This window comes from Lemur catta, chromosome 7, assembly GCF_020740605.2.
Source record: "Lemur catta isolate mLemCat1 chromosome 7, mLemCat1.pri, whole genome shotgun sequence".
Taxonomy (NCBI): Eukaryota; Metazoa; Chordata; class Mammalia; order Primates; family Lemuridae; genus Lemur; species Lemur catta.
The window spans coordinates 49,494,878-49,509,689 of NC_059134.1; the positions used below are offsets into that span (position 1 = coordinate 49,494,878).

Genomic DNA, 14,812 nt, shown 5'->3' on the forward strand with positions numbered 1-14,812 from the left:
AGAGGGAGAGGGAGACAGTTGGGCTCGTTAAATAAAGCATGACCATTTGGTGTTCTCTGGAGATGCAAGGTGTCAGAATTGATTGCTCAAATTTTGCCATCCAGTTTATGTTTTCAGTATTTTGGTCAGTGACAAGACTTGGGTGGGGAGAATTATTTCTGCTTAAACAATCTAATTAATTGTTGGAGTCTGAGTGTGAGAGGGAAAGTAAGGCAGTTGTTCTCATTGTGATTCGGTCTGTCTATGCAGGTAGTTCACCGTTTCTTTAGGTCAAGGCCTTTCGACCTTAATATTTATTTCTGCCAAAGGAGTTTTATTCAGTAAAACAATTAGAGAAAGTGATAGTAAACTTTTACCTAGGTTCTCACCAAGAGAAAAAGTTATAAAATGGTAAACAACTTTTTATAGGAAACATTTGTTCTTCAGCAAGTCACTTCAACTCTCTGACCTTTTCACATGTAGGTCAGGATGTAGTAGCTTCCTTGAGAGTTCATTCATTCATTCAACAAAGATTCATTAAGCACCTACTATGTTCCCAGCTCCAAATTAAACCCTGGATTATAGATAATACAGGTGAAGTGCTTAGCACAGCTTCTGTTACTTACAGTCCATTCAAATTATGGCTGTTTTCCTTTTCTCAGATTTTGAGCTTCTGGTGCCCAAGGGAAAAAACACCACATTATACAGGGCCCTGTGTCCTAGCCTTAATTCTTATTTCAGTTGTAAACTATGCACATGCATCCCAGAACGAGATAGGAGAGAGGAGGGCCTGAGGCAGGTGAGGAAGAAAAGATAAGCCACAGACAACTGCCACGAAGGAGGGAGGTTTGCAGAAGCCCCAAGAAGCAGTGGGCGCAGGTCTCTGTGATGGGAAAGCACAACTGTGGTTGCTGTAATGGGGAGAGAGACCCATTCAATATGTGTGATGCAATGTTGCATATAGACATTTAGCCAAGCTGATTTCAGTGTTAAAAGCAAATTTATTCTGAATTTTGAAGTCAGCCTGTTACGATATGATACCACCTCAGTAGTTAATCTACTTGCATTAGACTGTGATTTATTTAATTTAGGACAATTAGGAGATGGCGATGCAAGGAAAAGGGGGTGGTTATCATTTGTGAAACACTCAGCCCAGACTTTAAGGATATGTATGGGCCTTGAAAGGTGGCTGACCTATCCAAAATCTCATGTTTATTGAGAATTCCCATTTGCTAAGGTATGCATGGAAGGTCCTTGAATGTCGTTCCCCAGACTGGGTTGCTGTGGACAGACACTGAAGTTAGCTGTTAGACAATGTGTATTCAGGCTCTGTTTCTGCCACTTTCTAACCTGGCAAGCTTCAAGTCTCAGCTTCCCCAGCCATAAAATGGGATGGATAATATCTGCATCACTGGGTTATTGTGGAGGCCAAATGAGATGATGTAAATGTGAAGGGGTTTTATTAATAATTATATTAATATGTTAAAGCTCCAGCTGCCATTTGTGTTATCATTACTAGTAAAATTTTCCAAATAGGAAGCTAAACCTTCCAACTTCCTTCATGAGTAAACCAAAACCATTTCACTTCTATAAGACTTCAAAAAAATTTTATTTTACCTTTTCTATTACTTATTTGAAGTGAATGATAATAAACCATAGCAAATATTAGGTGTGTGTGTATATTTGTGTGTGTCTGTCTGTGTATCCATCTGTCTTGACTTAATATTCTTTGTAACACTTTTAAGATTTAAGGGATGAGCCACTAAAATTGGCCTAATAGAGATATTTCTTAAGAAAACAGAAAAGGATAAATTTAGAAACCAGAGGGAAACAAATTAGAATGCTCTGTCCAAACTGTTCTTAGAGTTGAATACTGAGTTCAACCTACTCTTGTGTATGTTTGGGACCTGCTTGAGTTCTGTGGTTTTAGGCAGGATTTATTTGCACACCCTGATCCAATAACCATGTACTCTCTGCATGCCATGGTCATTTTGGCATCATTGAATGAACTAGTGGTTCCCATGATTAGCCTGGTTAATGAAAAAAAACAAGAATAAAGTTAGGGCTCTAAGAACAGCTTTAGAAGAATCCAAAGAGGTGCATATGAATTACCATTTGCACTTGCATTAAAATTGAGAAAAGGTGGTGGAGCTTGGAGCAGGCATTTTCTTAGTGAGCATTTTACCACAGGCAGCTCATCTCATCTGAAGTCTTTCTTGCTCTCCTCACACGTGTCAGGTGCAAGTAGAAACTCTGGATGGAACACATTGCTGTTTCCACTCATATATTCTACTTTCACACTGAAATAAATATATTCTGAAACTCTATTCTGTAACTATAGAAACCCCGATCTTCACTGTGTTTCAGTCGGGAACACAAAAGAGTTCTCAGTTAGAAAGGAATATGCTGTTAATTATTGATCTATGAATAGCTTAGACTTCATAAGCGATTAAGTTTCTGTAGGTCAGGTTTCTTTCTGTCTCTCTCTCTCTTTTTCTTCCCAATTTTTGAAATTAAAGCTAGCCATATTTAAATAAAAAGTCACATTAAAACAATGCAACAAATATTATTTTTGTCCAACAATTATTTATTGAGGATCAATTGCTGTATCATTGAGTGATATGTGGGGTTTGCCCTCAAGGAACATACAACCTTGTATGTGCAATGCAAAAATAAATGTAAGGAAATCAAACGATGATATTGACATAGAGATACTAATAAGTGCTATCGTGGCTTACAGGAAGGAATGATCATGTTTAACTGAAGAGGCTCAGAAAAATCAGGGAAATATCTAGATTCCTCTTTTTCAACCCCCAGCCTTCAAGCAGGCACAAGTCCTACCAACTTTATTTTCCTGATATTTCTCAAGCTCTTTCCTCTCCTCCATCTCATTATCATTTCTCATCATTCTTGCCCTGATTGTGGCAAGAGCTTCTGAATGGGCCCTGGCCTCCTCCAGCTCCTTCCCTCCTCCAGTCTACCTTCCACCTCCACTAGGGTCATTTATTTAAAATGCAAATCTGATTCTATCACTTCCCTGCTCTAATAACTCATGAGGATTCCCCAAGGAAAAAGCCCTAGTCCTTAGTGTGGATGGGGGCCCACCACCTCACTAGCCTCACCTCCCCATCCTGTACCAGAATCTTCCTGCAATCTTTTAGCTTGCTTATATCCTTGGGTGGGGGCACATGTTGTTCCTACTGTGGGAATCCCCCCTGAACTTTTCCTACTGACAAGCTATTTTTCACCCTTCAAGTCTCAAATGAATTGACATTTCCTCCAAGAAGACCACCCCAATACTTTCTACCCCTCCATTTTACCCTCCCAGGGACATAGGTGCTCCCACATTGATATCAACAGTCTTATTGTACATCATTATCAGCCTTTGTTTACGTCTCTGTTCTTGCCAAGAGCACACTGGTATGAGCCCATTGCAGTCATGCTTTTAGAATTTTTTTTTTGTTGATTCCCCAGCTCGTTGCTTGATACATGGTAGGCACTCAGTAAGTGTTTGTTTAATAAATGCATGAAGTGGTGGGAAATATGAATCTGCAGAGATGAAAAGAGAAGGACATTAAGAAAAAGGAAAAATTCAAGGTCATATATAACATGTTTGGTTATCAAGTGAAACTAAATACACTTGTATTCTTAAGGGGAAGGAAAGGAAAAAGAAAGAAGAAAAGGAGAGACGAGGAGAGGAGAGAAGAGGAAACACTTGTTTAATCTCCACTTTAGATGTTTATCTTTATGAACTGTGATTTCTTGAAATAGATTTTGATTTACGTATTTAAGCATTTAAATAACAAATAATGTTTTTTCTCCCTCTGTGTTCCTTCCAAACACTGTGATTCTCAGTACATGTAATACAGAAATTTCAAGAGACATGTTAAAAGCTAACAGACTTTCTACCAAGATTTTTCATGGAACAAAGGAAGAGAAATATTTTAGAAGACATTTTATTTGTGCTACAGGATAGGAGGGAGAGGTGTTCTTAGCTTAATAAGGAACTTAATCATATATGCCTTGTCACGTGATAGACTCTTTATTTTCAATTTGCTTTAGGGTGGAAAGAAAGGAACGTGCCCGATTGAAGACAGTGAAGTTTAATGCCAAACCTGGAGTGATTGATTCAAAAGGGGTAGGTACCAAATGATGGAAATATCAAGTTCTCTCTGTTGCCATGGATTTAACTATAATTAACATTTAGGTTTTCAGCAGCAAACAAATTATGTAGCTACCAGACAGCAGAGCACTGTTATAAATGTAATAATGTCATTTCTGATTAAATGAATTTATAGTAAATATATTCAATACTGGGGATAAAGCTGCTAGTGGGCAGCAGAAACAATGTGTTGATGAAGGTGATGTAAAGATTACAATGGAGAAGAAAAAAGACACATTAGGTGTTTTTGTTTCTTTAATTTTTTTCTTTTAAATTAATCTTCTAAAAAGATGGATTTCACAAAAAGCATCTTCCCATCAGAAAATATATCTAGTCTGTTCCACATCATTAAGCTAAGACAGTGCTCACAGAAATATACACATGGATCATTAAAGTGAATACATGGATTGTTGTGACAGACATAGAAAAGGAGAGAATTAATAGATAAAATTTAATCACCAAAGTTAAAATATTCACTCACATGTGCACATGTACATCTTTTAAAATGACAGCTTTATGAGATAAAATTCACATACTTAAAGTGTACAATACAGTGTGGTTTTTAGTATATTTAGAGATGCGCAACTACCACCACAATCGATTTTAGAACATTTCATCACTCCATGAAGAAATCCTGTGTCCAGTGACTGCTGTCACTTCCCATTTCCCCATCCTGCCACCCCCAACCCAGCCACAGGCAACCACTAATCTACTTTCTGTCTCTATTCATTTGCCTATTCTGGATATTTCATGTAAATGGAATCATACACTATTTGGTTTTTGTGACTGCCTCTTTCATGTATATAATATTTTCCGATGCATCTATTTGTACCATGTAAAAGTACTTTTTATTTTATTTTATTTTTTATTGCCAAATAATATTTCATCATGTGAATTATATCACATTTAATTTATTCATTCATCAGTTGATGGACATTTGGGTTGTTTCCAATTTTAAGTTATGATGGATAACATCACTGTGAACATTTGTGTGCAAATTTTTATGTGGACATATGTTTTCATTTCCATTGAGTATACCTAGGAGTAGAATTGTTGGGTCATATAACTCTATGGTTAACATTCTAAAGAACTGCCAGGCTGTTTTCCAAAGTGGTTGCACCATTTGACATTTCCACGGCAGTGTATGATGGTTCCAGTTTCTCCACATCCTCATCAATACTTGTTATTATATGTCTTTCTGATTATAGCCATTTTAGTTGGTATGAAGTAGTATCTCATTATGGTTTTGACTTTCATTTTCTAATGACTATTGATGCAGAACATCTATCTTTTCATGTGCTTATTGGACATTTGTGTATCTTATTTGGAGAACCGTCTATTCAGTTCCTTTGCCCATTTTAAATTGGTTGTTGAGTTGTTATTATTGAATTGTAGAAGTTCTTTATATATTCAGGTTATGCATCCATTGTCAGATATATGCTTTAAAATATTTTCTCCCATTTTATGGTTGTCTTTTTACTCTCTTGATAGTACCCTTTGATATACAAATGTTTTTAATTTTGGTGAAGCCTGATTTATACGTTTTTTTCTTTTGTTACTTTTTTTTTTTTGGTGTTATATCTAAGAAACCATTGCCTAATCCAAAGTCATGAAGATTTATATCATATTTTCTTCTAAGAGTTTTATAGTTATAGCTCTTACATTTAGGTGTTTGATTCATTTTGAGTTAGTTTTTATATGTGGTATAAGGTAGTGTTCCACTGTCATTCTTGTCCATGTGAATTGTCTTCGTAATTTCATTTTTGAATTGTTCATTGTAAATGTATAGAAACACAATTATTTTTATATCAATCTTATACCCTACAACCTTGCTGACCCCATAGTTTTTTAGTGAATTTCTCAAAGTTTTCTATATAGAAGATCAGGACATGCAAAAAGAGAGAGTTTTACTCCCCCCGAGCCCCACACCCAGTGTGAATAACTTTTATTTCTTTTTCATGCCGGTTTGCCCCAACTAGAACCTCCAGTACAATATTGGGTAGAAATAGCAAAAACAGCCATCCTTGTCTTGCTCCTGACCTTAAGTATGATGTTAGTTATATGTGTATAGCTTTTTAAATCTATTTTTGAAGGGATAACACTAGCATCTTATCACTGTGTTGTAAAATAACTCCCCCCATCTTCTCTCTTCATATTCTCTTTCTATTCATGTCCTTTTCTTTCACTTTCTGTCCTAACATTTGTGGCTAATGAGCACCACATAGACCCACAAGTGATGGTCAATAGATGGCACCATGAAAAACAAGAAGAAAAAAAGCTGTCATTTCTCAGGGCTTTTGAGGCCCAAACCACAGCACTGCCTGTGTATTTTTAAGTAGAAGTATCACTGGGCAGCACAGTCATTGACATAATAATTTATTTTCCCTTAAAACATTCAAGTGAAATAAAACTTTATTTCAACATATGACATTCTAAAAAAAATGTGTGAGGGTATGTGACATCATAGCACAAAGTCCTCTCAAACAAATACTACTAATATACAAGAGGGTAGGATTTTTCAGTGATTCCTGGTGGGAATTTAAGGAAAGATCTCCTGTTTGTTTTATATATGTAGTTGGATATATATATGAGAATTTTTATTGAATATTTACCATGTGCCAGACACAGGGCTAGGGCTGTGAAGGATACAAAGTTTAACATAGGCCTTTCTGCCCAAGAGCTTCTAACATCAATGAGAGGCCAGATGTCTTTTTGGTATGCTTTTTGATCACATATGTTAAACACCATTAAATATTTTGCTATGAATAGAATGTAAATTCTAGGACTTGGCTATTGAAGGAGAGGGGTACTCGTGTGCCAAGGGAAGCCCTGAAATGAAAATCAAGAGGGTCACTAATGTGGGTTCTGGTTTCAGTTCATTCCCAAGTCACCATTGGGCCTTATTAGCAAAATAAAAGCTTTAAACTATATCAGAGATAAGTTTCATCTCCTCTGTAAACTGATGATGGATTGGTAGTTTCTAACTGGAGTAATATTTTGAAAAGGATTCGGAGGCCATATAGGATCTCAGAAGAAAAAACAGTGCCACAATTAAGTCATCTCTAACTCAACATTGGGAACTGTTCTCTATTCATAATCCCTGCCCCAGATTCATTGATTTTTAAGGTGACTCCCATCAGTAATTCTCCATGAGTTTTACTCATGCATTAACTGGTAATAAACCAAAGTTTTCCAAATCTTCATGGGGAATTACATTAATGGAAAACTTGTCCAGAAGTAAAAACCAAAGACAGTTAAGAAGCAAGAAAATGCAGTGAAGAAAGGGGAGACCAACTATGTGGAGAGTTAGGAAAGCTGGGTCAGGAGATGCTGCTCACTTTGAGCCAAGGGCAAGGACGGCAGACACAAGTCACTGTCGCAGAGGCTTCAGTGTCTGAGACCTTGTGGTAAAGTCTGCATAAAATGAGGAGGAAAATTGTCTGAAACGAGAACAAGAACGGGTGTTTTAAATAACCCTATCATTAGCTAGCATTTACAGAGCACTGTCAAACGTCCTAAGGAGTTCAGAGTGAAAGCCAAGGTTACTGCCCTGGAGGAGCTTAGAATCAATTAGTATCTGGGAAGGCAGGTGGTAACAAGAGCCTTATTAGTAGTATGTATAAAAGCTGTAAGAATTCAATTCACGGCCATGAAAATGACCAGAGAGCATTTTATAGAAGAGCTTGGACTTTAATTGGCTTATCAGTACCTCAGTTACTTTTCCAGAACTATCCATCAATTAAAACAACATTGATTGCTGCAGAGCACTGTGCTAGGTGCCTTGTGATGAAGCAAAAAAATTAAAAAGATAAGATTTCTCATTTCGATGAGCTCACAAAGAGAAATATAGGCAGGCAAACTGTCAACACAACATCACTGATGATCCCCATAAATATAGGGAATTAACAGTCTTCATTTTAAAAATCGGGAGAGTAACCGTCAGGAAGATTAACTTGCCTACGAGCATGCTGTTAGTAGATGTGAGCATCAGGTTTAAATTGAGATGATTTTGACAGCAGAATGTCCTTTGCATTACTTCACCCTACACCTGGTTCTGTTGGAGCCCAGAGGAAGGAGAGCGATACTAATTACGCCATAGGTGAGAGAGAAGGCTTCAAATAGGTGACAGTTGAACAAGGTCTTGAAGTTTGAGTAGCGGTTTATTGTACACATAGGAAAATGCATGAACGTGATAATGGAAATTGCAGGCACGTCGGAGTAGGGACAAGTGAGTCAAGAACACCAGTGCATGGCGGTCGTGGGGGGAACCTGTAGCAAACAGGCAGACAAGGAAGGTCAGAAAGCTTGTGTGGAAGGCCTGGCTGTGAGGTTTGGAGCTTACTGAATTTTGAGAGTATACATGAGATCTGAGGCTCTCTCCATTTGAAAGTGCCCATTTGCTACAAATGAAATGCTCAGGCTTCCTATCCGTTCTGTGTGTTTACACATGCAAAGACAAGTGGACTATTGTGTCACTAGCCTGGATAATTCCAACCCAGACCCTTAACTCCAAACAGCCATCTATTGATATTTGGATGAGTCTCCTTGAGACCCGTCTCAGTTTTCCAGATCTCAATGCAGCCAAGCTCTCCTGGGAATGTCCATTAAGTTCCTAATGAGTCTCTATTCAAACCAGACTCTGGTGAAAACCTAATCACCCCTTAATTTCATTTATTGTCTTTCTAACTTTTTTCCATCAATTTCATCATTAACTAGCCATTCTATTACTTACTGACAGGTTCAGGAAATTGTATAATCTTCAGAATCAAGCTGTTCTGCATCAAAAATCAATGACTATTTAGTGATTTGTGCTAAACTTTGTTTTCTTTTTGTTTTTAAGTCCCTATAATTTAAGAAAGGGAAATATATGTAGGAGAGGATGTGAGAGAGCTATCAATATCCTTACTATATGTCAGCAGTGTATAAGTATCCTTCACATTATAAGTCCTTTCAGGCATAACTAACTAATTCTGTTTATCCTCAGGCTGGGACATGATAGCGACGATAGTTGTTATTTCAAGTAGTAGGAATAATAATTGTAAACACCTAGGCAGTTTACATATATCTCTAATTACCACAACAAGACTTCAAAAGAAATCATTTATTCCCTCTTTATAGACTTGAAGAAACTGAGGCTTAGAGGAGTGAAGAAATCTGAATGCACGTCTGACTGATTCCAAAGTCCATAATGTTTTTACTACAGCATGCTTTTGTCTTCATTGAGACCATGTCACACTTATGCAATTTAAGAAAAATGAAGAAGTAAATTGAATTGTGGTTATATTTGTCAAAATCTAATTTGGGGCCAGGTGCGGTGGCTCATGCCTGTAATCCTACCACTCTGGGAGGCCGAGGCGGGAGGATTGTTCAAGGTCAGGAGTTCAAGACCAGCCTGAGCAAGAGTGAGACCCTGTCTCTACTAAAAATAGAAAGAAATTAGCTGGACAACTAAAAATATATAGAAAAAGTTAGCCAGACCTGGTGGCACATGCCTGTAGTCCCAGCTACTCTCGGGAGGCTGAGGCAGGAGGATTGCTTGAGCCCAGGAGTTTGAGGTTGCTGTGAGCTAGGCTGATGCCACGGCACTCTAGCCCGGGCAACAGAGTGAGCCTCTGTCTCACAAAAAAAAAAAAAGAAAACTAATTTGGACATAAACTTAAATCCTGAAAGGGAAGCTGTTTTCCCCCAATGATATACATCTTTCTGGATGAGAACATTTCTGAAGTGAGCTCAGGGCTACACGCTTTCTCTACTGTGGCCTGCTAGAATAAAATGAGGAGACGAGTCTTGGTAAACATGTTTATTTAGTCATTTAATATATTTTTATTAGATGCCAGTACAAGGCAGTTTGATAGGCAATGTGGAATTGTAAAGATGAAGAAGCAGGTATTCTGGGGGAAGAGAATGAGTCCCTATGGTAAGGAAGTGATCAATACCAAAGAAAAAGGACAGAGAACTTGCTTTCAGTTCAGAAAACGACATGCTGGCTTGGAAGCTGAGGAAATTTGAATTGGAGGGCCTTGAAGGATTAGTGAAATTTGCAAGCTAGGGGCTAGAGGTAAGAGTAAGACACAGGATAGGTAGGAAGTAAAGCATGGCTCACTTTCATTACAAGGAGAATAAAAGGACTCAGAACTAGAAAGTTAGACTCAAGTCAGTTCTCATATCTTAAATTATCCAGGAAACTTATACTTTAACCTGTAGGCAATGAAGAATTTTAAGGGCTGTGACCAAATCAGGCCTAGTGATTTTCTCTGGGCTCACAGCCTGAATGTACCTGAATCGTTGCCCATACGTCACTGCACTGTGAGGTCCTCCTGGGCAAAGATCCAAATCTACTCATCTCTGTGCTCCCAGCACCTAGCATGGTGTCCACTGGACACATACTGGCTACTCAATGCGTCCTTCTTAGAGCAAAGGGAAGTAAATGCTCAGAAGTGGACTTCTAAGAAATCGGTCTGGCAACTGTGGGAAGGAAAGGTTAGAAAAGGGAGAGACTGATACTGAGAGACCTTTGAGAAAGCTGTTACAGTAATTTGGGTGTAAGATTCTGAAAATCTGAACTCAAAACAGTGGTAATAAAAAAACAAAATAGGAAACTTCCTAAAGAGACTAGAGAGAACTATCATCCTTAGACATCTATCCAAATGGTTCCTAATAATATTCTATTTCCTTTTCCAGAGCCTTGAACTCCCTTTAGGAGGAGATGTTGATTGTGAGAGAGGGCCGGGGCAGAGGCTGCAGTGATAGGGTGAGAGCAATCTCCCTGAACCAAACTGCAGCTGGGATGGAGAAATCTCAGTTCTACTTCATAGATTCTGGGAACTTTCCATATGGCCATTGACTCTTACTATGTCATTTACAGATGAAGAAACTGAGAATTATTTCTCAGGGACACACAGAGAGCTGGTAGCAGAGCCTGCCACTGGGTCATTTATCAAAAAATCGATTTGACAGTGTTTCGTTAGCAAGATGGGAATTATATTTGCTTCACGTGGGTGAGTTATGGGATTGATTTTGTAATAGCTTCAAAGTGACATTTTGAGTTTTTACAACTCTCAAAAGAAAGCTCCTTATTGGATCAGTCTTGGGATGGCCAGAGCCAAGAGAAGAGAGCAAATGTCCAGAGGTGACCCAGAGAGTCACTGAGGAGGGGTGGAAGGAAAGCCATTCTGCCCTCCTCCACAGGGCATCAAGGAGATGGGCTTTGCCCTCAAAGTTCATAAACTCAGAAAAGGTTCCTCCTCAGTGTCTCTGTTGTCTCTTCCCTATTCCAGGCCCCCTAACGGCTTCCTAACTGGTGTTCCTGATTCATCTTTCCCCTCTCATTCTTTCCCTATACTGCCTGCAGAGCGGTTTGAACCAGATTTACATTTTTACATAAAAAACAAAGATAGAGATATGTCCAGGGAATTCTCCAGCATCAGTAGCCCAGCCTGGGGAGAGCTTTTAACGCATTATATTTTCTTTTGAATGTGATAATCACATTTGTCCAAACTTTGAGCTACCACAGACATGAGAACCACCTGAGCAGCACACGGATAATTCTCTGATGAGGAAGTGCTAATGGTGTTTCTGCAGATCGTTCTCAGAGGGGCTCCCAATCAAGTTTCTGTCTTTAATACATGTAATGAGGGTCCTATCTAAATCCTGAAAGCCAGTGGAATTCAATGAACACTTTTGAATGAACTAATACATATTATTTCACATATTCCTCATAGTCTATTTGTCAAGTTACTAATGAGGAAACTGCCAGTCTGTGGAATGGCATGAGGAATAAATCATGTTCCCTATATATTTATGCATATGCATTTCTCAGTCATCATCTCTTTTCTAGGTCCAAAAAACTACTGCTGCTAAAACTACCACGCTAATCTGCAACCTTGTATACCAAATTTAGTGTGATTTATGATGGACAAAATCTGTCCACTGTACAAACACACACACATTCATGTTTTGCAGTATATTTTAGTTTGTATAGTTCTTTCTCTCTTCTCCAGCTTAATTAAATTTTAAAATCTCTTTTTAATTGTATATGTTGATACTTGAATGTGTTTGGTCAACCTCATCCCCAGGAGGAAATAAAAATGAAAAAGCTGTGAAATGTGAAAAAATATCGTTGAAATCCAATGTTATTTTCATTGCCTAGTTAAGCTAAAGCTTTCATTTAACTAATGTTGGAAAGAATATAATAAATTGAAACCTCATAAATTCATTTGCGCATTTTGTTCTCATCCTTTCTAATATTTTCAATTTTCAGTTTTTTTAAGCTTGTCCATTTAACAGCCATTTGTGGAGGCCATACCATGTGCCAGGTACTGATTTAGTCAATAGAAGAACACCAAGAGTAAGACATGACTCTAGCCTTTAGGAATCACACAATACTCTATGGAGACAAGCATGTTAGCAAATAACAAATAGAATCTGGTAAGTGCTGAGTGAAAGACGAGCCCAGGGTACTATTGGAACTCAAACCTGTAATATTTAAGCCTCTCTTGGAGTTCATAGGAAAGTCCCTAAAAGAGATAATGGCCAAAATGAGCCTTGAAGGATAAATACAATCTAACCAGGTTTAAAAGGATGGAAAGAATGTGGTTGACAGATGTTGATAGCACGTAAGACAGGAAACAGTGCAGTGTGCTCAGGGAAGCCAAAGAAGCTTAATGTTATTAAGTACCAAGCTTCAAGTATCAGGAGATGACAGGGCAGAGGGAAAGTCAGGAGCCAGATCACGAAGGGCCTTGGTCTTGAGGACAGTGGAAAGCCTTTGGAGGATTTTAGTAGAGGGTAGGTTAGAGTTTTAGCAGATCGCTTTGCTGCAGTGTGGAATAAATTTCCAAAGGGAGGCACCCCTAGAGGGCAGAAGTCCATTTTAGTATTGCTGGTGAGCCATTGAGAAGGCTTGGCCTAGGACCATGGAGTAGCTACGGAGAGGAGAGAAAAAAACAGAAAATATTTAGTGGGGGAGAAAAATTCGTAGCCTGTGAGCACCTACATCAGAATCAGCTGACGATCTTAATAAAAATGTAGATGGCCAGGCTCAACGCCAGTCCTGTGGAATCAGACTCTCTGGGGATGGGAGCAGGAAAGCTACATTTTAATTAGCTCCCCAGAGATTTCATTAGGATGCTAAAATTTGAGATATATAGGCATGGTGGAAAGTGTCAGAATCACCAACTTCTGTCAGAGTTATCATAACATATCTAAGCCTCAATTATCTCCTATGTAAATATGAGAACCATCTTAAAAGAGATAATATATAGAGTACTTAGAAATATTAGTCTATCTCTTGCCCACCCCTATCTACCTGCACACGCATCTTAAGTTTTCCCCCTTTATAAGGAGGAAAGCCTTTCTAAGGCTAGAATGAGCAATTTCCTAATAGTACTCTATTTCTTAGTTGCAAATCTTCTTTTGCACAGACAGGAAAGGAGAGTTGTCACAACTTTGCCCTGCACTCACTTGCATAAAAGATGTTTTCAACCAGGTGCTTGCTGACTTTGTGGTTGGGAAGAGAACTCACCACCTGCTGATTCTTGCGGACAGCAGGACTGATATCAGTCCCCCACCCCTGCCTCGCCATTGGCTGCAAATCTGGATGGTTTCTGAATTCTCTGCCATCTTTTGTAACTACCTCTAGGAAATCCCAGAGTAACACCCTGGATCAGTGCTTATTGCTTTAGAGAAATTGTGCATTTTATTCAGGATATTAGTTATTCTGAACGTCTGTAGATTGCCTTACAGGTTGTTTTTATAGGCATTGCTCATTTGCTCCTAACGATAACCCTGTGAGGTAAGTGTTATGAATATGCCATTTTGCAGATGAGAAAACTGAAGTTCAAAAAGGATAAAAAAATTACCCAAGCTTTTATAGCTAGTAAGTGGCAGAGCTGGGCCCTGCACAATGACATATTATTATTCTGCAAGCAAAATAGAATAATTGATTCTTTAAAGCATTTTTATGTATCAACTAATTCTGGATGTTATTAACATAGCTAATTCTATCCATTCAAATTGTGATGCTAGGACTAAAGTAATATAAATAGGAGATATATAATATGTGGTCATATAAATAACAAGTATAGTTTCATCAGATGAGAACACCAAGCTTTTGTTAAATTTTCTTCTCACTATTAATTTAAGATGTTAAGTATTATTCAGAAAGTTTGACTCAGTCCCATTTCTCCTTTGGGAATTATTCATGAATAAATTCTGATTCACTACAGGGCTTCCTTTAACCTGATTCTGTGGTAAAAGGCCTAGAGTCACACCTTTAAGTTTGCAGGTTTCCCTTTGCAAAAGTTTTTTACTATCTCAAAGCTAAAACATCAATACTAAAGATAAAGATGTGGAAGTGACTATCCAGGGATCTGACTTCTTCACTACAGTAATTATAGCCAGACTTTTTGCAAGTACTTTCCTGTGTTTATATATGGGTAGACATCTTTTTTTTAATAAAAGATCATGTAATGTCTGAAAGAGTTTCACCAATAGCCTCCAGTATGTCACTAATATTCATAAAAAATACCTAATTACTTTGCCTTTTTGTTAAAGTCAAAAATGGGCTTTGAAACTAGACTATCCTGAATTCTATTCTTAGCTTTTCTAACTATGTGACCTGGAGCCAATGGCTTCTCTTTCTGAGACTCAACTTTTCAACCAAAATAATAA

General features: G+C 38.1%; 1 protein-coding gene across 14 annotated transcripts in view; it reads left to right on the forward strand.

Annotated features, from left to right (window-relative positions):
• The window catches only part of DLG2 (discs large MAGUK scaffold protein 2), a 1,739,579-nt gene that overhangs the window by 1,672,084 nt on the left and 52,683 nt on the right, over positions 1 to 14,812 (forward strand). For all 14 annotated transcript variants that reach the window (XM_045557224.1, XM_045557232.1, XM_045557228.1 and 11 more), the window contains one exon: positions 4,042 to 4,117. In XM_045557224.1, coding sequence (XP_045413180.1) covers positions 4,042 to 4,117 — 76 coding nt within the window. The remainder of the gene's footprint in view (positions 1 to 4,041; positions 4,118 to 14,812) is intronic.